We start from the raw sequence: 25070 nt of genomic DNA on the forward strand, positions 1-25070 counted from the left end.
ATATAATTATCTTATTGTATGCAGCATACCCCATTACTATGAGCAAGCTGTATATGTGAGATGCACACACACAAATATTGGTTTTGTTATCGTTCCTATTAATACTTATGTACAATTAGCCTAACTTGTCACTGCTGACTTATGATTTCAGGCACAAATTACCTTCGAAAATCTAGTTTCCATACTGGAATCTTTCTGGAATGTTCATCATCTCTCCACGTACATCCATTCATTGCCTACCAAAACAACATTGATTCATTTCGAAAATACACAGAAATACCTAACAGAGGAACAATATTTTTTTTAATCTAACTGCTTTATAATGCTTTAAATGTATTTCAAGAAGATAATGCAGGGATGAATCAAAACAGACAGTAGTTTATTTACAACACATTACAGTAAAGGATACAGCATAATAAGAAGGAAAACAAGATAAGACTCTGTTATTGACGATAGCACATCTATATTAAGTAGATTATTCCAAATGTTAAACATTGTGATTTATAATACTTTTATCACCATCATTATGATAATGTGCTGAATGTCATATTCAGTTTATCCCATATTGTCGGTCCTACGGGTGGCGAATGGTTTTTCATTCATGCATCTTCAAATATGCTTTTGATTTTGAATATGTATATGAGATTGCAAGATGATTTATTTTGTAATATCTCATTTTATTTATGGTAGCTTTGCGCATTCATTTTGAGACTTCTTTTGGCTCCTCACATGCAGAGACGTATGTGAGAAGCAGAATAGCAGGCCTTCCCTGCACCCTCTTAATCCACATGCTTCCAGCAACAGCAAAAAAAAAAAAAAAAAAAAAAGAAAAAGAAAAAGATCTGCTATCTCACTTGCATGTGAATCTTTCAGACTGGGGGAGAAATTGGCATGTACCTTTATGGGTAGTATTGCTTGGTATTTTTTACTTTTTTTTTACTTGCATTTCAATTAAACTGGGTGCAATACTGTACACACTTACCTGGAAGTATGCGACAATTAACACAATGGCATTGACATATGAGTAAGGATGTAAGGATTTTGTCCATTTCATTCTGTTTGCCTTTCATTCCATTGTCCACATATTGGTGGAAATGCAGTTTCCCCCTCAATTTCCTGAATTTATGCAAATTCACATTTGCATAAATTTGCATTTGCAAAATGCACATTTCCCACAATTCACATTTCCATACTTTAGCCTATGGGGGAAATGCACATTTTTGGATTTTTTAAATCTTACATATCTTTCTATGATTAAATTTGCATAAAATTCTGGAAAGTTAGGAAAAAAAGGTCCGCAAGTCCATGGAATCTGTGCTACTCGGGAAAAGCCCTTCCGCTGTGGAATCCATGGGGCGGATTCATAGAAATCTGAACTCATACGATGGTATTGCAGATTTCCCTAACATCTGAGTAGGCATACATATGAAGGCTAATAGTCTTTATAGGGAATTGCTATCTATAAAGGGTAACAAAAAACATCCATAACAAAAGTGTGTCACTCATGGTGCTATTTCTATCAGTACAGCACTGGAAACTGAGCATGTACCTACACCTGCAGACACACCTTCATTATTCAAAATTCTGCCCATTGTACTTCCAACATCCAGGTTTTCCAATTATTTAGATTATATAGGGTACAATCCTACAACTGGTATTTGACCAGCTGAGGGATGTAGTGAACAGTGCCACTGGTGGAGGGGAAGGCTTGAAGGTAGGATGGCAATTTCACCATTGGAGGCCCTCCAATACACCTGTAGAAAGCAATTAGATCATGAATGTTCTGCTGGTGGTAGTAATGGGGAATAAAATGGGGGTGTTCCATGAACGTGTTGGGTTCCTCAAAGGACCTGCAGGATTTTAAACCCCCTTATTCCCCTGACATCCCCCTAAAAAGTACACAAAACTACACCAGCCCTTGGGCTGCATAGTAATTCCCCCACCACCACCACCGCCATGGGAGGGAGAACTTCACCTTCCCTCCGCCTCCCTCCAGCTTCTACCCTGGCTGCAGCAAGCCACTGGATAGGGTGGTTTCTCTGGAATGGATCCCCCTCTCCCACATCTCCTATAGTATTGCTATGTCAATTTCTTAGAATACATTGAGCAAAAAGTAGTGATGTTAGAAAGAAAGCAAAGATGATGATAAAGCATTGGTTTCGAAATAATCCCTGGGCCTCTGTGCTGGATGTATTTGGTATACGAAGTGGAATAAATGCATAAACCAATTTCAGTGAATGGGGGCATGTGAAGCTGAAGAGGCTGGGGGTATTTACATGACATGTCAGTCTTTAACCCATAGTGAGGCTGCAGTGTACATGTGGCTGCCATTTTGAATATGCAAATCCTGCTCTAGAGTTGTCATGTTGCGTGAACTCAGTGAGCAAACCCGGTGAGCATGCAAGGGTTAAACAACACTGCACCTATGGACTGTTTTAAGGTTCTGCAAGATTTGTAAAATGCTCACATAATCCATGCTCACTGGATTTGCAGTACATAACAACGCCCAGCGCAACTTGGCGCCCACAGGGATGTGAAGTTTAAGAAAGCCACTACAGAGTTTTACCAGTAGAAGCTGGTGCTTAGAAAGGTCTCTGACTGAATTTGCAACTTGTGCTTGCTGTGAACAACAAAGGAACAACACTTTAAACTATCACAAATATAAGATTCACATCTTAAATCCATTTGTAAAGCAGTTTCATAAGGCATTGAAACAACTAGGTGCATCACAGTTTATAAGGGAAAAAACGGTATAGTATAAACATGCACTGTTGAAGCATCACAAAAATACAAATTTAAAGAGAAAGTCTTCAGGTGAAAATACAGCCTTATATATAAATGGAAGCTTCGGTGTTTAATCAAAGAGTAACTGTTGAACCAGCGCAAAACAATTTAGAAGCATCTTGTAAGGTTGTGGCCAGGTAATTTTCTCAGGACAGTCAAACTGTCATGTATCTTCAATAAATTCACTTTTGTAGAGAAAACATGACTAAGGATCTGTGTGCAGTTCATGACACTAGTGATATTAAAACTAAAGTACCTGCTTTCATTTTTTTTAAAAAAAAATTGGACTGATTATTGTTTCTGATTTTTAAGGTTGTGAATGACATTGAGGACTGGCATCATGATTCTTTGTAATAGGTACATCGTCTGCTAGAGAGTTCTTGCAGTTTTTGAAATTTCAGATATCTTGGCCAGATCTACGCCAAGCAGGATATAGCACTATGGAAGTGGTATGAAAGCAGTATATAAGAGGCAGGGTCCACACTACTACTTTATAGTGGTATTGAAGTGCACTGACAACTGTTGGGGCCCACTGACACATGCACCGCTTTCATACTAACAAATACACAGTATATTGTTGCTACATTTCTTCCCGAGTTCTCCCTTTGGAAGACCTGGCAATGTCTTCATTTTGCTGTAATCTTACTTATTTCCTCTTTGTACAGTTTATTTTGAAGCTGCTTCACAGTTTTGTCACATAACTATCACTTCTGTTGCGAATAAAATGTGTTCTCCATCATATTTTGGCTGTTAGGCATGACATAATGTGTGTTTTCCTACTTAGAAATATTCAGCACCAGTAAAATAACCCTAGTTATCACACCATTTCCTATAGGTGTTCTCAGAGTAGTTCTGTATATTTGTCACATTTCATTAATAAACCCTTAATGAGAAGTGATGAGATCTGTACAGAGAACCTCAGCCATAGCAAAATTCAGTTCTGGCTACAATCATAAAGTGTAAACGTTACTCCTTTTTAAACCAAAATCACTTGAAGCTTACAAATGGCAGACTCACAATTCAGCAATAAAATGTCACACAACGTTGCAAGCTGAATGCAGTTTCCATTATTTTTCCTTCACAAAATGCTTTTTATATAGGAAATGTATTTGAAGCAGCTCTAAAGCAATTCTTGTTATCAACAGAGTATTCAAAAGCAAAACATCAGTTACCAAAGTATTTTCCAGTAGTATTTTAAATAATTAATAAAAGCCCAATTGTTACAAATTTAAAAAATCACATTGTGAGAAAAATGGATAAGTAATTTTAATATTTCAGTTATATAAAATTGGCACAGTAACATTGTTTGTTTGAATAAGTGCACTGAAAACAGAACAGCCTTCATCTTTTTTTATACCTACATACTTTTACTGGACATGATCCATCCAAAGTTAGCCTCTTTCAAGTCCCATTCATTTCAATGGGAGAGTTAAGCATGTGCATAAATGCCTCATATTAAAATTAATTGAATTTCAATGTGCTTAACTTTGGCTGGATTGCACCCAGGACAAGATGGGAGTAAAATGTGGATCTATCTTGTTCACTGTATATCTTCTGTAGTTCTAGGCATAGCGTGTTGTAGACAGCTGGACCTTGTGAGAACTTGTTCATGGTTGGATGACAAAATGATGCCTGTTTTTAGCATTATTTTGTGGATATAACTTCCTTCAATTTCAAGATTGTTAGTAATAAAGAGAGGGCATTTGGAAAAAATGAAAGTGTGTAGATATCAAATGGCAAATGTCAACTTCTGTTTTTTTTTTATATTACAGTTTTACCAAATGTTGCGTGGAAGGGGGAAAAGGATATATTAGAATAAAGAAAAAGGGGGGGAAAGCCAATGGTTTGAAAGGTTTTGCTGGGTCCTGCATGTTGGCCCTGCTGTTACTGAGCCTGCCACATACTTTGTCATTAAAATTCTAATCAGGATTGACAACAGCCAATTAAGTGTCAGAAGAACAATCTGATAGACACTTCTTCCTGTGTCTACAGGCAACTTCAGATAAGTTTCATCTGTCAATCAGATTGTTAAAGATTGCTATTTCCTACTCATAACTGCCTGCATTAAAATCAATGTCTCTTCCAAAATTTGCTCGGGATGCAGAGGGAGTAAGACCCCCTGTGGCCACCCCCAAAAGGACATTTATGAATTTGGAATAATCTATCAGGATTCCCCAACATAGTTTAACTGCTACCATTTCAAGAGAATGGGAGCATGCTCTGATTAAACATCTAATTCATTGCTGCCATCTTTCTACAATTTTAAGGTAATGTAGGTGCCTAATTTACAACAAATCTGTTTCTTTTATGGGTGGAAGGCTATCTGTGGGCATGCTAGTAGACTGTTCTCTGCTTTCAGTGCTCCTTGCTAGTCATACAGATGATAGCACCTCATTGGTTGGATCTCTTCCCTTCTTATCTTCACCCCTCTCAAGGTCAAGGACATGGACCATTCCAGGTTTCAGGAGCAAATCGTCAGTTTCCACCTGGCTCCTGGTGTCTTCCACCTCTATGTATTTCCCTTTGGACTGCTGGCTTGTTTTAGTAAAGGCATCTTTGAAGCGGTGCTTGAGCTCAGCATCAGGACAATAGATATATTCATAAAGGCAACCTGCAAGAACTGCTCCTATTATTGGTCCTACCCAATATATCTGTAAAAGATGAGGGGAAAGAAACATACAACAAAGCATAAGCCAATGTTTCAAAGAAACTGCGGATTCTTAAGGGTTATTTTGCACATTATGCCGAATGCTCTCCCCAGAGAGGCTCGCCTGGCATCTATATTGTGGTGTTTTTGATGCCTAATGATGTCCTTTTTTATTTTCCCAGGCTTTTTAATCCTCCAGTTTTAAAAATTGTGCTGGCACATTTTAGATCTTTGCACTGCTGCTGGTTTTTATCTTCTTTTTAGTTTGGGTTTTATTCTGTTTTAAACTTATATTTTTATATGATGTTTTAATAGGTTGTTGTATTTATGGTTTTATGCTTTGTCTTATGACAAGCCCAGAGAGCATCAGTTAACGGGTGGTTTAGAAATGTAATTAATAACTAGCAAACCAACCTGGAATAGCATAGTTGATGCTTCTGTCAATGTTGCACTCATGCGTTGCAGCAAATATAAAGCTGAACAACCTAGCTGATTTAACTGTACTTGCATGTATATAAGACACATCAGCAAAGCACTTCCAATGGTATCATTCTGCAAACTCAAATAGCGCTAGAGGAGCTCGGCTGAAACTTTCTGTTGCACAAGTGGCTGACCGTTATGCTTGCGCAACTGGTTGTGCAGCAACTAAAGTTACTTTTGTGCAACCCATTCCTGTAATTTTATGCAAATTTAGTCATACAAAAATATATGAAATAAAAAACACCAGCTGAAAGTGCACATTTCCCCTATAGGCTAAAGCATGACAACGCCCATTTTGGAGGGACTTGTGCGTTTTTGCAAGTGTGGATTTTCGCAAGTGTGGATTTTCGCAAATTTGGAAAACTGGAAAAAAATCTGATTCTGTCAATGAGCAGACATACATGAAGTCAAACAGGCTGGCATGATAAATGCCAATTGTCTCAGTAGTTTCTTAATGTGCCCTATTATAACCCCTAAAACCTTACTGAAAATGGAAACTGATGGGCAATTCAAAGAAAGCCCAAATAACTCACATAGGTAAGAAGCACCTTCAAGGTCTGGGATTGCCTTCTCACAGAAGCCCCTGAAATCTAACTGATTGGTTCAGTTAGTTGCTGCATCTGAGATAAGTGACTGTGGAGGTACAGAACTGTCCTCCATTTTTGTATTTAGTTTGGTTTTAAAATATTATGGGGTTAAATGTATGTGTGTGTGTGTGTGTGTGTGTATGCTGGTCAGTTTCAGCCAAAAGGCTGTTAGAGATCAAAAGTTTAAGAACATAAGAAGAGCCATGCTGGATCAGACCAAGGGTCCATCAAGTCCAGCACTCTGTTCTCGCAATGGCCAACCAGGAATCCACCAGCAGGACATAGGAGCAACAGCTCCCTCCCACCCATGTTCCTCAGCAACTGGTGTATATAGGCTTACTGCCTCTGATACTGTAGTTATATATATTATAGGAGTCAGGATGTTTACTCAAAAAGCCAAAGGTTTGCAGCAGGTTCAACAGAAAGTAAAAGGAAGAGCTTAGGAAAAAGAAGCTTAGTTTGCAGAAATGAAAAAGAAACTACCCTTGTGATTGGTTGGAATTGGGGAGGGAAAAACTAATTTTAAGATATAAAATCTTAAGGAAGAATCCAAGAAATACACAGAGAGAGAGGGGGGAGGGAGGGGGAGAAGGAAGGCAAGAAAGAAGGCCAGAGTCCTAGAAGAATGAAAGAGTTACAGCTGCTGGAACCAGAGACCTGGATGAGAGTGTGCTATAAGATGTCAGTAAGGTATTGATTGCATAAGGGACCTGGGTGAAATAGGGAAATAGTGTGGTTATGTTAGCTGGACGTGTTTACCCCTGGTTGTTTTATTACAGTATTGCTCATATGGTTTTTGGTGTGTTGAATGCGCAAATTCATTTTTTCCTATTAACATTTTTCTTTAGTAAAAATTTAAAGTTCATTGTTTGAAACCTTGTGATCTCTTTTCTTTGGGTTACACCCACCCCATGTCTATTAGTCAACCACAAACTACTTAAGTAGCTACTTGAGACCCAAAGAGTTTTAAAGATGGTTTGGTGGAGGCAGCCAAAGGAAAAAAAGATCTCCACCGGTGGCAGTGGAAAAGGCCGCGGGAAGGGCAGTGCACAAGGAGTGGGAGCCCGCCATTTTGTCTGTTTCCCTTTCCACTTATGAAACAGGGTGCTGCCTGTCCATGGAAGTGTTATTTGTGGGAACATCCTGTGTAGTGCAAGTTTTCACTGTATTGATTCTGTTTCAGTTCAGAACAAAAGCCTCAAAACAGTTTATGTATTACTTTGATCCATTTGGGACTACAAATATAAGCTTGACCTAGCAACTTTAAAAAGAATAGAAGGGATATATTCAGAAAAGCTTGTAACAGTTTTATCATTCCCAGACATTTTTAATGTAATTTTTTTTTTAAAAAAAATAAAAAATAAAAATCAGTTGTTATGTGCTCTTCAAAAATAAGTAACACACACACAAAAAAAATCACTTACCCAGTGATGTTCCCATTTCCCCATGATAACCGCAGGTCCAAATGACCTAGCAGGGTTCATGCTGGCACCTGTGTAGCTGATCTGCAGTAAAAAACACAAACGTTTAAAAGGAAGACAAGTAATCATCACTACATAACCATTTATGTCCGCTTGGAGGTCCGCTTGGCGCCTACACTATACTGCTTTCGTCGCCAGCTGAAGACCTTTTTATTCACTCAGTATTTTAACACTTAATTTTAACTTAAATTTAAATTTTACTGTTTTAACTCTGTATTTTAATCCTATATCAACTTTGCTGTGTGGTTTTATCCTGGTTGCGCTTTTTATACTGTATTTCGTAATTGTGTTTTAAACTGTTGGGTGTTTTACTGTGGTTTTAATTTTTGTGAACCGCCCAGAGAGCTTCGGCTATTGGGCGGTATAAAAATGTAATAAATAAATAAATAAATAAATAAATTTATCAGCCACATGGTTTATTGTCCCTTTGGTGGAGCCAACTTGTTCCTGGCTCTGCTCCAAATCCCTCTTATGCAGGTTTTCCTGCCACAGATGGAACTTTGTCATTTTTTAATTTTTGTGTCTATGCCAGTACTTAAGGAGACCAGAAAGCATCTTCCAGTGGCCAGATTTGGCCCAAGGACTTCCAATTGCTGAAAGCAATTTTCTTTCCTAAAGGCTTATGCTAATCAGTGGGAGGTGAGCATGAAACAGAAGCAGAAACAGAGACAGCAAGCCGAGCCTTTCTAGGACTGCGAACATTCCCTCTGGATTCTTCATACCACATGGTATAGGTCAAAGAGGTAGGTGGTGGTGTCACTGATCAATATAGTGTGATCCATTTTTTACTGTTCAGGATGGTCAAGCTCAGTATGTTTTTTGTAGTACTCAGACATAAAGCAGTAAGGCCAGCACAGTAAAACTTGGGGTGCTTTCAGATGAAGGGTTCCTAGTGCTAAAAATCAAAAACGTTCCATCTTTTTCCTTTCCTTACTGGACCTTTTTTCTAGTTAAAAAAAATGCATGGAACGAAGTGGTGGAAAAACACAGGAATGGCAGACGACTATGTCTGTACCCCTTATACAATTTTGTGAATGAGGCATAGTGATCGTACAACAAAAAACTCATCTGGAAGCATATCTGGAGGCCTGGGAAGGAGGACGTACTACAATCGCCCTCTCCAGCATTTCCCTTTTGCTGCTGCCAGTCTCCTCTGGATGAAGGAACCACCACTGAACCATCTAGCCTGGTGAGAAGAACCTGCCCCCTTTGAACTGCATTTAGGCCAGGATGCTGTGGCCGTTGGGAGTGCAGCAAAATCAGTGCCAGCAGTGCAGAGTAGCCAGTCACGCAGTGGTGAATTTTGAACTGAAGGTGCTCATCAGGACAATCATCATAGCCATGCCCCAAGGAGAGCCCAAACGTTCAGGCAGCTGTGTTGATCCATATGGACCAACCAGTTCTCATAGTTCATCTCCACCAGGAGCAGGTCTTTTGGAAAGCTTAACTAATCATTCAAGACCTAGCCACCACTAAAAATACTTTGCATTACAACAGGGAACAATGGGTAGAATCTAATGGGGCATTTATGCCCGCACTGATTCCTTTTCACCTTGCTGATTCCCTTCTGCAAGTGGTGGGTTCTGCCAATTCCGTTGCACAAATAGGAGCCACTGCTTATACAAGGGAGGTTTAGCGCTTCCTAGGAAAAGCCTGCTCATTTCTGGAAGGAGGGAGGTTGGTGCAATCCCCTGATGCAAGCCCTGCCAATGTCCCTCCTTCCATAAATAAGCCGCTCCACTCATTTCAGTTTGCCTCGGAAATGCTGAACCACTGTTGTGCAAGCAGTGAGGGATTATTGTGGAATGGAATTGGTAGAGCGTAAGGGAGTTGGTGGTGTTATAAGTGCCCCATTGGATTTGACCCATTATATTGATGAGGGGAAATTAATTTCCCCAACAACTACTGTGAGAATTGCAGCTGAGCTCAGAGGGAACAGGGAATTCTCCAAGCTGATCATGTTGCCCCTTTCTAATGTAAGTGTGGTCAAGGGGCAATTGACTCCTTGCAGTGGAAGGGGATCCAACCCAATGAGTGAGCCCATGGCTATTGTCATGGACTATTAATTTCTAATAGTAATACTTTTTTGTATTTATGTAATGCTTTTTGATGGATTTAAAGAACTTCACAAAAGATATCTCAGGACAGCTGCACCTGTTGCACTTGTAACAGGAAACATTGGGGCCATAGCTAGACCTAAGGTTTATCCCTGGATCATCCAGGGGTCAAACCTGTTCATCTAGGTGACACACAGGGGATCCAGTGCTCAGGCAGGGGCAAACCCTGGATGATCCCAGGATAAACCTTAGGTCTAGCTGTGGCCTGGTTTTATACCATAGCCAACATGTACATTGTGGATATCATACAACTGTGTATTAAAAACATGCATGCGGACATATCTAGGGACCCTGTTTGAGCCAGTTTTCATCAGACATACAAGTCTGGACCATTTACATGTTTGGTGCAGGAAACTTAGTTGTTGCCACTTCTCTATACAGCAACCCTATAAGATAGGAATCTTCCTATTTCACAAATGAAACAATGTCAAAGCAGGGAGTTTTGATTTGGACCAAGTGAGTCCAAAGATACTTGGCACATACAACCTTCTTCAAATAACTACTCAAATATCTACTCAAAATGGCTGTGTATAGTAAGATCAGTAATGAGCAACCTAGAGCATTGCAACTACATGCAATTTACAACAAGCAATCTGATGAAGCTTATGGAAGTAGTTGGCAACTTACAGCAAATAAGTGTCCTATTGCAACCGACAATCCAATTGCCAATGCCACTGAACCAGTGACATCACTTCGTTTAGAATCACAGCTGGCAAAAATCGTAAAAACCAGCTGGAATGTAATTATCAACTCCACCAGTAGTCCGTGGCCAGCGGAAAGCTCTGCATGTACCTAGAAAAAGGAAACACACCAGACATCCAGGCAGCGTAAATAAAGTGTGATCTCATCTTGCGTATGAAAATACCATTTCCTCCTCACTGATTAAAGCAGTTTTAAACCAAATGAGTCAGTGGCGAACTTGAGAATAAAAGGGGAGAAGAGTAAATTGATTTAAAGCCTTTGAAATAACAGCCCCTTCTGGCCAGGAAACTATTAGGAGGCACTGTTTTGTGCCTGTTCTAGTACTTCCTAGATAAGTGTTTCCAAAAGGTGGTGCTAAAGGAATCCCATTAAACCTGTTGGCTATTGGGCTATTGGGTCCCAGAGACTTCCATTTTGAACCTCCTCTCCCATGCCACATACTACCTACATGAAGCCCTTGGGAGAGATTTCCCAGGGATGTGGAGTGTGATGTCATCAATATGTGGATGACATCCAACTCTGTCTCTCTTTTCCATCAGATTTTAGGGAGGAGGATGAAGTCCTAAATCAGTACCTGAGTTCTGTAATGGAATGGATGGGAGCAAACAAACTGAATCTTAAGCAAGGAAAGACAGGATGCTTCTGGCTACTAGAACTGTCATTCTGGAAAGAGAAGTTCAGGGGATAGTGCTGTCTTTGAGAATTCAGGTTCACAGTCTGGGCATCTTCCTGCAACAAGTGTTGCATCCAAATGTCTAAGTTGCAGGATTGTGGCTGTGGACAGAATCCTGCTGCCCTGCCCAGCTTACACGGATGAGCCAGCTACGTCCATTCCTGGTGAGAGCAGATCTAGCCACAGTGACGTGCACATAGTCCCATCGTGTTTAGTTTATTTGCCATGTGCTCTACATGAGGTTGCCTTGGAAAATGGTCCAGAAACTTCCATCGGACTAGAATGCCATGGCCAAGCTATTGACCAGAGCCAGTTATCAGGAACATATGACTCCTGGCTCAGTGGTAAAGCACAATGCTTTGCATGCAGAAGATCCTGAGTTCAATTCCCAGCATCTCCAGACAGGGCTAGAAAAATCCTGCCTCTAAACCTGGAGAGCTGCTGCCAGCCAGTATCAATAATACTAGATGGACCAGTGGTCTGACTCAGTGTTGGGCAGCTTTCTACATTCCTATCACTTCCTAAGTGATACATTTCATGGGCTTCCAGTCCATTTGCAAGGTCCATTCAAAAATATTCATTTTGATTTCTAAACAGCTTAGGACTAGGGTACTTACAGAAGTCGTCTCCTATATTAGCCAGCCTATTCTTTAAAATGTGCTGGAGTGACTCTCCTTGACATCCCACCATCATCTGAATTATATTTGGCAGGGGCAAAAGAGACAATGGGCCTGTTCAGAAGACACCTTAAACCCTGCTGGTTAAGGCTTTTGATTAAGCAGCAGGGTTTAAGGTGTCTTGTGCGATGCGTTTTGCTAAGCCCTGCTCACTCGGGCTTAGCAGCAGTTGGACCATCAGCAGCAGGGTTAGCAGCTCTAACCATGGCTTAAAGTGTTGTGTGCAACAACACGGCTTGTAGTTAGTACGAACACCAGAGAACCACAGTTTTGCTAACCGCAGTCCCTGAAGTGTCATCTGAACAGGCCCAATGGAACTTCTCAATGGCTGTGTCAAGGGTTTGGAATCCCCTCCATAGGGAAGCTATTTTGCCCCCTCTTTGATGACTTTCTTTAATCACGTGACCTGGGACATCATTGTTTTTAACATCCTGCCTGAAATGGCTTCTGATACCTTATCTGCCATCTTTTATCTTATGCACAGTCTATTTGTATTGAGTTAATTGCTTCTTCTTCTTTTTTTAATGTTTTAACTGCATTGTCAGCCACCTTGGGCATCTCTTATAAAAAGACAGGGTAAAAAAAATGTAGTTAATTTGATAACTAATAACCCAGCAGACAATGCTGGATAACTGTAATTCATTACAATGATTTGAGTAGAAATCTTTGTAAGCCGCCCAGAGAGCTTCGGCTATGGGGAGGTATATAAATGTAAATAATAATAGTAATAGTAATAATAATAATAATAGTGATGACACAAAAGCCATACTGAAATGAAAGGAGGCTGTTTAATTTGGTGGATTGCAGTCATGGAGAATTACTTGTAACTGGCTAATGTAGCATCTGTGGCAATCCGAATGACCATATTCCAAAAGGGACAGGGTTGCTGAGGAAGCCAAAGTTCTAAAAAACGGTAACTTTCATCAAAGGGACGGTCCAGGTATTTACAGATTACTCCATGCAGAATGAACCAATCGTTCCCAGGGACCTTGAACAGGGGAGGAGGGATGTCCTGGATAGAGCTTCTGCTTCCCAACAGCAATTCACTTGACTTGTGCTTACAAAAAAATACATAAGGGGACACAATCAGTCATCCATAAATTCCTCCACGCACCTACAGCCCTGAGGATAACTGGAATGCTATGTTTGTTTATATCTGAGCAGGCCCAAGGGGTTGCTATGATGAGAAAACTTTGCCTCTGACCTCATTTTTTTTAATGTCTTGTCACTTTTATAATATGATTGCACTAGTACCAACAATATTATACTATTTAAGTTCCCTGTGAGGCTATCTTGAATGGCTCAGGGTCAAACTATATGTTGTATTAATTGCATAGCATGAAGCTGAGGGTTTAGGATTAAACCTTCCCCTGCTCACCAGGTCTTTCCTGAACACCCCCTCCCCCTCACAATATACTGTGGTAAAGAAAACTTGATGGTGGAGGGAGATTTAATTCTTTCCCCAGTGCACAGTGTTCCCGATTTGAATTGGGGTCATTCATACTTACTCTGGAGTAAAAAAAAAAAGATTATCTTCAGCCTCATGCTATACAATTAATGTAACATAATTTGACTCTTAGTGATGTTAACACCATGTAGCAGGAACAGTAGTGCGACAGCCAAGTTTTAAAAATGGACTTGGCATAGCCATGGCCAGCATCCTGGGTAGGCATGATCTGCTACCTGCTGAGGGCCCCCTTCCCAACAGGGCCACTGCAAAGAATCCTGTGGAGTTGCTCCTCCTCACTATTGCAACCTGCTTGTTCACCTGCCTTTCACTCTGGCCCAGACAATGGTGGTGCTGGAGAGAAGGAGGAGCAGCAGATGCCATTGCCTGCTTGCTCACTGGCTCTCTGTCAAGTGGAGGTTGGACTAGATGGCCTTGTAGGCCCCATCCAACTCTACTGTTCACTGATTCTGTGGTAGGAATGATGAGAAAGAGGACAGGAAGCAAGAGCAGCTGATGACAGTGGTGGTGAGAAGGTAGAACCACTAACAGAGGGAGTCCATTGGGGGTTCCTTACCCATGTTCCTCCAAAAAATCAGTGTGGTGTAGTGGCTAAAGTGTTGGACTGGGAGTCAGGAGGTCTGGGTTCTAATCCCCACTCGGCCATGGGAACCCACTGGGTGATTTTGAGGCAGTCACAGACTCTCAGCCCACCCTACCTCACAGGGTTGATGTTGTGAAGATAAAATGGAGAGCGGGGGGATTGTGTATGCCTTGGGTTCCTTGGAGGAAAAAAGGCAGGATATAAATATAATAATAACTAAAATAAAAAACCTGCAGCTGGCGCTGGGCATAGCAGTTTCCATGTTTTATCCTAAGCAATTCTGCACTAGTGTAGCAAGCCTTAGTGTTGAGATTTTAGTCACTGTCATATATAGCAGCCCAATCTGAATCTGTTGGGTACATATATAATACAAGAGGAGAGCTCTTGTTTTTTGATGGGATTTTCATATAATATTCTTAGGACATGCCTGACTTTTTTTTTCCTTAGGAGGACTGTAATTTAGTGTTCTATTATAAATCCATTAATTAGCTCTAACTCAATTAATTTCAATTTCAATTAAAATAGGCAGCGTGCAGCTCAAGTGCATTTTAATGCCCTACAGCATGGCTAACTGATGGATTTCCTTATTAACAGAGAACAAAGCTGGAATCTAAGGCACAGTCTATTTTAAAGAAATGTGCCATCTTAAATGTATGGACTGTTCAGTCACTACCACAATGACATAGATTTTTGGCACTCTCACGGGTTCTTCTTAAAATCACATTTCATGCCTAAATGTTTTATCTGATATCAAATCATTTTCAAAAGTACTTTAAAAAGAAGATAGCTATTAAAGAACAATTGCTGAGTATAATGCAAAAACTTCCAGTAGGATCAATCAATGGCAGTCATATAAAATCACTTTCTTATTTTGAATTAAAGAATAAATGCCACCTACTATTCAATAAGGACTGATACAAGCTGCTGTTTTGTATATGTGATTTGTGAAATATGTGGTTTTCAGCAGTCGGTTCATATTGGTGATCCTCATGGAGCCTGTTCTTATGAATGGGTTCATGATGCACGTGGCAGCCTGCCTACCAGGATTTCTTTTTTTAAAAAAGTTTCTTAAGTGTATGTGAAGATCATTCATAGAAATAGGTAACATGTGGGTTTCCACCTCAAGGTGGCTAGCCAAAGATCACCTTTGCATTAAAAAATAGTCATGCGAATTGCATGAGAAATTGCCATTCCAAATTTCAAGGCACCCTCTCAAAATATCAGTGTGCATATTATTTAACCCTGAACTATACTATTTTTTTGTTCATACAAATAGCGATGCTAATGCAAATTTAAACTATGTTGCAGTGCAATTCTATGCCTATCTGCTCAGAAGTAAGACCCACTGAATTCATTGAGACTTACTCCCAGTTATGTCGCTTTAGGACTGCAGCCTAACAACGCAATCTTAAGCACATCTATTTGGAAGCAAGTCCCATTGATTTCAATAAGATCCACTCCCAGGTAAGCTGGTATACGACTGCAGCCTTAGTCTTTCAATTCATGTCACCTGGTGTTTTCTCACAAATCTATACCAACATGTGATGGTTTTCATACATGCGTTTTAAATTCTTATGTAGAAGCATATAAATTTGAGTAATTTGTAATGCAAATGGACATATTTCCCCAGTGTAAACGTATTCAAATGTAAAACTGCACTGGCAAAAAACAATCATTTGCGTTGCAAACTGACTGAAGTAAGAACAGGTTTTAAACTTCATTAGAAAAAAAGGCATAACATTTTCTTTGGGGTTAATTAACTGTCACATTTTCCCAGTCACAAAGATGAATTAGACTGTCCCCACAATTCCATCCTTTCAGTCCTCTCTAAAGATGTCTCCCCTTTTATCACTCTTCAACCCTTCCTAATGCATAACCACACCCAATGCACAACTAATCTATATTATCCATTCACCCTATCATATATAGGTAAACAAACACCAAGGGCCTGTCTACATGTGGGGAAAGCCCCGTGGTGGCTGCGGATCTGTGCCCTGTCAGTTAGATGCTCCGATTTGAAAAAGTTGGGGATTTACCCTGACTTTTTCAAAGGGAACAACGTCAACATATAACATCACTCCGTGGCAAATCAGGGGCCAACTCGGGGGCGGAGCCTGGTGGAAGGCGATTGGTGATTGGTCGCCTTCTACCAGGAAAAGGGCAGGAGCTGCTCCGGAACCCAGATGGCTGCCCCCAAACCGTGCTCCCTCCTCAGTGTCAGGATTACCTGGGAGAGGGAAAGTGTGGGGTTGAGGAGGGAGGTGGTGCCAAGCTGGTGCCGTGAAGCCAGACCCCAGAAAACAACAGGGAGTTCCCTGGATTTAAATCAGACACTTCCTGATTTAAACAAACTGGTTTAGGTTCTGATTTATTATGTTCCCTAAGAATATGTAACTCCCAAGACCCCTACCCTACCTGGGTAACTCCTAAGCCCCCTACCACAGTCTGGGGGGTGACAAGGTAGAGAATTCCTGCCCCTGCGATGGCACCCAGGCACTGGGCTGCAACATAGAAAACTGACTTCGCAAGGCTGATCTTCCGAGTGCAGACCATTGCAACAGTCACCGCAGGGTTAATATGGCCACCACTGATGTGTCCAATGCACTGCACCATCGTTGCAATGCTGAGTCCAAAGCAGAGAGAAATAAGGACCATGTCTACAGGATGAGGATTTTCAGTTCCGCCCCAGTTGGTCGCAGAGCCAAGGCTGAGGAAGACAAAAATGAGCATTGCCAAAAATTCTGCTGAAACAGCTTTCCAGAATGGCTGGGTCCAGATGCCTTTAAATGCCACCATGATGGCCTCGCACTTACACAGGCGTCCACACTTACTGAAAAGGAAAACAAAGCAATATCAGAAGATGGTCCTGTAGTCTTCAGATTTCCTCTAAATGATGCCTGCAGAGTAATGGTAACAACAACAGGCTAGATTTATCCATCTGGATCTGACACATTGTGATGGAGTGAAGCTATGCCCTCTGTCACCCGTAGGCATGGTGTCTGACATCCCTATATTCCCCTGAGGGAGGAGCCCGTCCACTCCATTCGCCTGAGGGGCAGTGCTCCACAGCAGTGGAGAGGGGGCAGGCATATGACTGTCCTTCAGCTTATCCCTGAATTATCCCTGAATTCAAGATGAAGGGCTGGTTAGGGTAGTCTGCCCCTAAGTGGCTGAAGATGTTACTGCAGGCTTCAACCACATGGGCACATTTACATGATTTAAAATAAATTAAAGTATTGTTTTTAAAAAATAGCCCTGAGTTGCATAGCCCTGAGGTCCCCTTTGTATGCATGCTGAGTTTCAAGAGTCTACTATGGTGCAGACAGACAGACTGACACACATCCTCTTCTATTATTAAAGACCAGCTAAGAGCTCATCAAGTTTGAATGGGGGTGTAGGAAGGTCTAGAGGACCAGACCTTTCCTCACTGCCCTTCACCACATGCACTTCCTATTTCTCCACTGCTATTCCTCACCTTCCCATCCATGGATGAGGTCATTGCCATGGGAGAAGCAAGTAGTGAGCTTTTCCAACCTGGTCCTGCCCTCTGTGATCCCAGAATGTCCAAACTATGAACACATCATATGTCCTACCCAGAAGCTGCATTCAGGAATGAGAAGAGGGGATAACTTGTTTGCCTTTAAACAATGGTAAGGTCCAAGGCCTCAGCAAATGCCTGAGCATCACTTTCCAACAGCATCACTTTCTCTCTTTGCAACAGGCACCCAAGAAAAGTATAGGCATCATGAAAGAAGTCTTGCTTAGACACCCTACCCTTTTCAGGTGAAGGGTGTGTGTGCTCATGTAAGGTGAATACCTTTTATCCTCCTGGGGTATTTTTTTGCGGAAGGAGATAACTAGAAACATATTACATCTTCCCTTGGTGAGGAGGTGTCCATTACTGATGGGGTTTGGACATCATCATGCCAAGTTGTCCACCCAAGTGCACCACTCTAGTTCTTCCAATAGGACTGAACGGTCCAATATCCCTAATGTGGCAACCTCATATCCCTAATAGGACTGAGCGGTAACCTCATTTCCCAAATGTGGATGATGTGCAAGTTCCTACTATGGAAGATACATAGGAAGCAGGAGTCATGAACTCTTCCTCTTCCCCCTTCCCAACTCCTCCTCTGTAACATCCAAAGCTAGCCTCAGTAGTAATTAGAACCTGTGTCCCCCACCCCCACCCCCACCCCCACCCCCACCCCCACCCCAGCCCAGCACTTTTTCCAAATGCACCACACAGCAGAAATACTAGATTTTCAGGGGAGCAAGTCTTGAATCTCTGGCTCAACAGCCTGTGCACAACCCCAAGGAGCCAACCTAGACCTTCAGCTGCCAAAGGGGTGAGCCCTTTTATACTTCATTTAACCACATCTGAAAATACTATCACTCCCTAAGATCAATTTGCAAGATCCCTGGCAGCTGATATTTATATTATATTTATATGCCACCCAACTGAGAGCCAGGGTGGTGTAGTGGCTAAAGTGTCAGACTGGGAGTCGAGAGATCTGGGTTCTAGTCCCCACTCTGCCATGGAAACCCACTGGATGACTTTGGGCCAGTCACAGACTCTCAGCCCAGCCTATCTCACAGGGGGGTTGTTGTGAGGATAAAATGGAGAGGAGGAGGATTATGTATGTCTCCTTGGGTTCCTTGGAGGAAAAAAGGTGGGATACAAATGCAATAATAAATAAATAAACTGGCAAATGCTCTTGGGGGCATTTGTAATCATAAAACGAAACAACAACAACAAAGTAACAAAAGTAACAAGGTAATAGAATATTAAACGTTAAACACATTGAAAATATTGAAAATAATGAGGAGCCAGCATTAAACTTAATAATGAAGCAACAGATTAAAGATCTTCAGCTGGTCTCTAAATGTATACAATGGTAGTGTAAATTATGCAGGCCAAGCTGGTGACACAGAGGAAGGTCAGCTGGATCAGGAAGACCAGTCGTGACCCAGGCCCAATACCAAGGCTGAGCAAGAGCTTGTCAGCCAGAAGCAAGTTGCCCTTTGAATCTCACTAAACTGGGACCTTCTCCAGAGACTGCACCTCTTGAGCCAGATTCCCTTGAACAATTCCCACCCACCCCCTTTACACCAGGGGTCTCACACTCCCCCGTCCCAGCTTGCCAGTGCAAGCAATGAAAAGGCATGATATGACACAGCAGTGATAGAGTAGTAGGCTCCAGGCCAGAGAAATATTCCTTTTAAGGCTCTCCACTCCTCAAGAAGGCGTAGAGCTTAGAAAGGTGAATCTGGATCAAGAGGGATAATAATAATAATAATAATAATAATAATAATAATAATAATAATAATAATAATAATTTATTTATTTATTTCACTTATATACCACCCCCATAGCCAGGGCTCTCTGGGCGGTTTACAGAAATTCTAAAATTAAAAACGAGTATACAAAATTTAAAATTCTAAAACACAGAATAATATAATATAATAATATAATAATAATAATAATAATAGAATATAATAATAACAACAACAGCAACTACAACAATTATAATATTATTATAATAATAATATTATATAACAACAACAATTATACTATAACAACAACAACGATACATTTCTTACTTGCCTCTCCCTTTGGATCAAGGCGTGGAACAACATTAAATACAAAATACATTATTAAAATAACAGCCAGGCATCTTAAAATTCAACAGGGTAGGCCTGCCAGAGGAGATCAGTCTCAAAGGCCTCATTTGAGCTCCACACCTCAGTAGAGCAAGTTGCCCGTCTAGAACTATCCAAGGTCCTGCAAAGCCACCCTAAGGCTACCTGCCTGTCTAAGCTACCCTCAAGGTGTCTGTTGCGCCCCATGGACCTCTGCTTGTGCTCCCATTGATGAGGTTTGGATATTATGCCAAGTTGTTGAGGGTACCAGTTTGGGAAGCTTGTTCTTCATCAGGGGTGGGCAAGTTGAGAGTTGTAGGGCTATAAGTTACAAACCAAACAACCCACCACAGTGAGTTGTACTTATACCCTGCCTTTTTTCCTCCAGGGAGTTCAAGCCCTCCTCTCCATTTTAACCTCACAACAACCCTGTGAAGTAGGCCAGGCTGAAAGTAAGTAATTGGCTCAAATTCACCCAGGAATTAGAACCTGGATCTCCTGCATCCTAGACCAACACTTTCACCACTACACCATGCTGGTTCTACATAATGCTTTCACCAAACATAGCCAATAGTTTGTTTTAAATGATGGCTATAGTAGTGGAAAACCTGAAATACTAGAATTTTATAAACTCCACAAATACTTCTGCAGGAAATTGTCTGGGATTAGGTGGGCAATTCAATTCTACTTTGATGTTATTCCCTCTTTGACAGCCTTAACTGGTGACCAACAAGCTGCCCTGCTGACTTCAATCCAATCCATTAATTTAAGCAATCTTTAAATCTTAAAGGTTGTGTTGGAAAAGGTTTGATTTTACCCATTTACCAAAACTGGCATCAGTTTGGTTCAAATTTTTGCCATTGGGCTATGATGTCACAATTCTCTGTGCTTAACGGTTATTATTACGCACTGTAAATACAGACTGTGATTGGCTGATATACTTTCCTTGTCAGCATTTACAGATAAAGAGACCAAAATTTGGTCAACAAAAACTGTCCTGGAATTCAAAGGTTGGATAGTTCAAGAATCCGCTGCAAGTATTATTCCAAAGTGCAACATGAACAGCTATTGGTCTCACTGTTGGTTAATGAGATTTCAGAAATGGTGAGTTTTTGAGCATCATTGGAAGGGCAGCTTTGGGTGGGTATAATTAATGCTCAGGCTGCAAGAAAAAAAAGTGGCTTTATATGATGTTGCCATCATTAGTTGATGCTTCAGTGGAGGCAATATGAAGACAGTCTGGAAACTGCAGCTAGGGTAGAATGTAGCAGCTAGAATGCTGTGGGAGTTAGATACTCAGGTCATAGAACACCTTTTCTGTAGCAGTAACATTGGCTTGCTATTAATTTCTAGGCCTAGTTCAAGTTGTTGGTTTTGGTCTGGAAAGCCCTAGATGGGTTGGGATCACATTATCTGGAGGACGGCCAATACTTGTATGAGCCCACCCAAGCAATACATTCAGCACTGGAAACCCTGCTCTCTGTCTTGCCAATGGTGGGTCCTAGGGACAGGGCTTCCTTAGCAGTGGCCCCACACACCTTTTGAATTCCCTTCCCAGGGAAATCTACATGACTTTGTCACTGCTTATTTCTAAAAACCCTCTGAAGACACACTTATTCCAGGCTGGTGGCGGTGGCAAAACTCAAACTTTAGCCGCTGCTGGATTTTTGTTTTTGAAATTGTGAATGTTTTAAAGCAGGGATGAGTCACCTCCAGCCTGATGCAGCATATGGCTGATGGCAGGGCTCCGTCTGGCCTGCCAGCTTCTATTCTGTTTTATCTCTTTTCAGAGATTGGAGATACGGGATTCCCCCTTCCTCCCTTTCACGCTGCAATGAGGCTTTTAAAAAGCCTCCATCGGTGCCAATGGAGGCTTTTAAAAGCCTCAAGGCAGAGCGCGTGGGCATTTTTGAGAGGAAGGTTTGCAGCTGGGGAAAGATGATCTAACTCCCCCCTCTTTAAAGCTGCACCCCACCCGCCAAAGATTGCCCCTCCCATGCAACAATGAGGGTTTTAAAATGCCTCAATTGGTGCCAGTGGAGACTTTTTAAACGCCTCATCGCAACATAGGGACATTTGGGGAGGGTCACTGGGGAGGTAAGGACTAATCCCACGCTTTGTAAAAGCCTCTATTGGCACCAAAAGAAGCTTTTAAAAAGCCTCATTGCAGTGGGGGAGGAGTCGCCTGTGAGTGAATGGGCTCTGGGCAATCATGTTGGGGCTGCAGGCCAGCAGTGAGTGGCCCCTGTCCTGCTTTGGATGTGGCCTTGCCCACGGCTGCCAAGTGGCCCAGAGAGGATATGCAGCCCATTGTACTTGCCCAGAACATCTCTCTGGCAAAAAAAAGAAGAAGAAAAGTTTCCCCCTCCTGTTTCAGAGCCTTGCAAGCCACTTTGTGAGGGCAGTGCACCCCTAAAAGTGGGCTTTAAAATCACCAAAATAAATAGATACATAAGCAGCACTTGGATAACCCATTCCAGTGATGTTCGTGCCTTGAAGCCAAATCTTCAAGGGTTCACTCTTTCCCAAATTTGTGGCTGTATTACACTGTGTCCAAGCAGAACAGTGCTTTATCCAAACAACCCTGTGACAAAATTGGGCAGCACTCAGGAATTTTAGACCTAAGCAGGGACTTGAACCTGGCTTTCCTACCCAGGAGCGGCTGGTAGCTCTGACGCCACTGGGGCAAGTAAATCCGCCCTGGGTTTCCCTCAAAGCCAGCCAGAACTTTAATGGAACTCTCCAAGGTGCTTCTGCCTGAAACCCAGAACGGATTCGTACCCAGGGCGGCGGTGGCGGCTGAAGGCTCATCGGGACCCTTCTTTTGTCCTACCTTAACGGAGCTCTCCTCCAAGCAATGCCCATCGCGTGCCAGGTGCAATCCTAGAGACCTGGCACCCTCCGCAGGTCCGTCCTTCCCAGGAGAGGAGCGTCCATCCCTAACCAGGAGCCCAGCGAGCGAGTGGCGGCGGCAGCAGCAGCAGCAGCAGCCGCGGCGCCTCGCTGCCAGTTCTGAGCGAGTCGTTTTGCAGACGGCGCGGGCGGGTGTTTAGCTGAGCGCCAGTTCGTGACGGAGGGCGCCGCGGAGGGCGGGAGGGGCACAAGAGAACAAGGAAAATATTATCTTTGCACGCACGGGGAATGGAATCCCTTCTTTCTTTTCTTGTGCAAAGCGCCCGGGGTTTCGAAAGGTCAGCAAATGCCGAGGAAGACGGGGCTGGCTGCTTACAAGGGTCTGAGCTCGGGCTGGAAGCAGGGTTTGGGGCGCTTGGCGACTTTTCCGTCTCTGCAGGGATCGCGCCTTGAGGGCTCCTGAAAGAAAGCCAGCTTGGGAAAACGAGGCCGGGGGCATCGTAGGGCGCCCGCTTCCCCGGCCCCTCTTGCGCCCTGGCCCAGCGAGCTCTATATTTACGTGACCCAGAGCAAACTGCTTGCAAAGGTATATCTTTTCAGGCTGCCGTCCAAATAGGTGAAAAAGACGGGGGCTGCCCTTGACCTTTAGCAAACACACCGCGTCTTGGTTTCACGTTTCCAACTCGCCCAGTTACATGCGCGCCGGCCAGCGAGCGCGGCCGTTGCAAACGCCGGAGACACGAGAGCGCGGCTTTCTCACGAAACTTTCGCTTGTGTGTGAATGAATGCTGCAACAACTAGTTGCGGACTAGAGATCGAAACAAACCAGACATGCAGCCTGAAAGACGATGGGTTGAGGAGGTGGGAAAGTTGTTAACAATACTAATAACGCCACAACTTACAATTGGATGGGAAAGCAAAGGGTGCCAATCCAGCCGCTCCAGGCAAGCAGACGGCTTCAAAGGCGCTGGTCATTTGCTGCTCTTCGGGGCTGTACGGGAGAAGGCGGCGGGAGGGGATGGATCGTGCCAGAGCCGCGTGGTGGTGGTCAGGGGGGGGAGTGAAGGAGGGAGCGTGGGCTCAGCCCGGGCTGTGGAATCGGCGGCCGCAGCGGCCAGAAAAGCCGCGACGGTGGAGCAGGGTCTGCCTGGCCCCGCCCCCTCCCTGCCCGGGACCGCGGCGCGGCGACGAAGGGCAATCGGGCCGCGGCAGCAGCAGCAGCGCCTACGCCTGCTCGACGTGGCTCCCCGAGCAGCAGCAGAGGCCAGATAAGTCCTCCCCTGCCCGGACCTTGATTTTCCTTTAGCGATCCTAAAAAGTTCTGGGAGGGCGGGGAACTCCCGCTCGCCCCCCCCCCCCCGGCAACTTGGGAAGAGCCCCGTTCGCTCCATCGCCCGCCACGCCCTTTATTGAACCGCTTCCCCCCACCCGGCGCCTCGTGCCATTTCTGCCCGAGGGCCGTCCCTATCCGAGCCGTTTGTAAAGAAAGGTAGCGCGGGCGGGGGGCCTGGACGGGGCGGCGGCAGGCAGGCAGGCAGGCAGGCAGCCAACGTTGCTCATTGCTCGAAGCGTGCTTGCGAACGCGGTGCCCCCCGCCGGCCCTAGGCGCCCGAGGCCTGCCCTCCAGCCTGCCCACCCTCCCTCCTCCACCTCCTCTTCCTCCTCCGCCGCCGGGCCTTTCCTCCAGCCCCACGTGAAGCAAACGCTGCCGGCGCGCCCTAAAGCGACACCGACTGGACTCACCCGCAGCCTCTGGATGCTGCCGCGTCGCTCATTCCTTCCCGGGTTTGCGCGCAGCAGAGAGTCGGAGCTCGGCGAGGGAGGCGGGGTGGCGAAGCCCGAAAGCGCGAGGGAGTCGGATTACCGCTCCTGCGACTCGTCTGGGGATGGAGTCCCTCGGAGTGGAGGGGCTGGGGAGATTCGCCGCGACCAGATGGCAGGTCGCGAAGTTATATTTGAACTCCACATAACTTTCCCTTACCTGATCGGCTGGAGGTATGTCGGAACCGCCTCTAGAAGCGCAACATTTCTTTTTCTTTCTCGGGGGTTACTCGTAGAGTTAATCACATCAACTTTTTACAATCTTCTCAAGGAGCAAGTAGAAAACTCAGACCTTAAATTGCACCACAGATGGAGCATCTCACAGAATTGTAACCAAACTGAATATATAATACAGTTTATGGTCACAGAGAGAGCAGGTTGACAGGTTACATTCGTGGTCAAGATAATCGCGACTCTCCAGCATGGGTTGGAGGTTATGCAAACCCACAAGAGCTTGTCCCGGACACGGCAGAGTTTTCTAATAGCAACAGAACTGCTAGGTATTTCTACTCCACAGTCTTGGGGCTTGTCTATAGGGCTTCTTTACCCCAACG

The 25070-nt window shown here is 43.4% G+C and overlaps 1 protein-coding gene across 2 annotated transcripts; it reads right to left on the reverse strand.

Moving 5' to 3' along the window:
- Positions 1–3410: 3410 nt before the first annotated feature.
- Positions 3411–24596, reverse strand: AQP4 (aquaporin 4). 2 transcript variants are annotated; one of them, XM_063130658.1, is made up of 5 exons: positions 24439–24596; positions 16615–17029; positions 10724–10888; positions 7923–8003; positions 3411–5435 (listed from the first exon to the last, which is right to left on the reverse strand). In XM_063130658.1, exons 1-5 carry the CDS (start codon positions 24468–24470, stop codon positions 5157–5159), a joined length of 972 nt encoding a protein of 323 aa, XP_062986728.1. In that variant the 5' UTR covers positions 24471–24596; the 3' UTR covers positions 3411–5156. The 2 variants fall into 2 exon arrangements, with proteins under 2 accessions (XP_062986728.1, XP_062986729.1); XM_063130659.1 differs by lacking the exon at positions 24439–24596 and adding an exon at positions 23598–23699.
- Positions 24597–25070: the final 474 nt, after the last annotated feature.

The sequence above is a fragment of the Elgaria multicarinata genome, chromosome 7 (genome assembly GCF_023053635.1).
Source record: "Elgaria multicarinata webbii isolate HBS135686 ecotype San Diego chromosome 7, rElgMul1.1.pri, whole genome shotgun sequence".
Taxonomy (NCBI): Eukaryota; Metazoa; Chordata; class Lepidosauria; order Squamata; family Anguidae; genus Elgaria; species Elgaria multicarinata.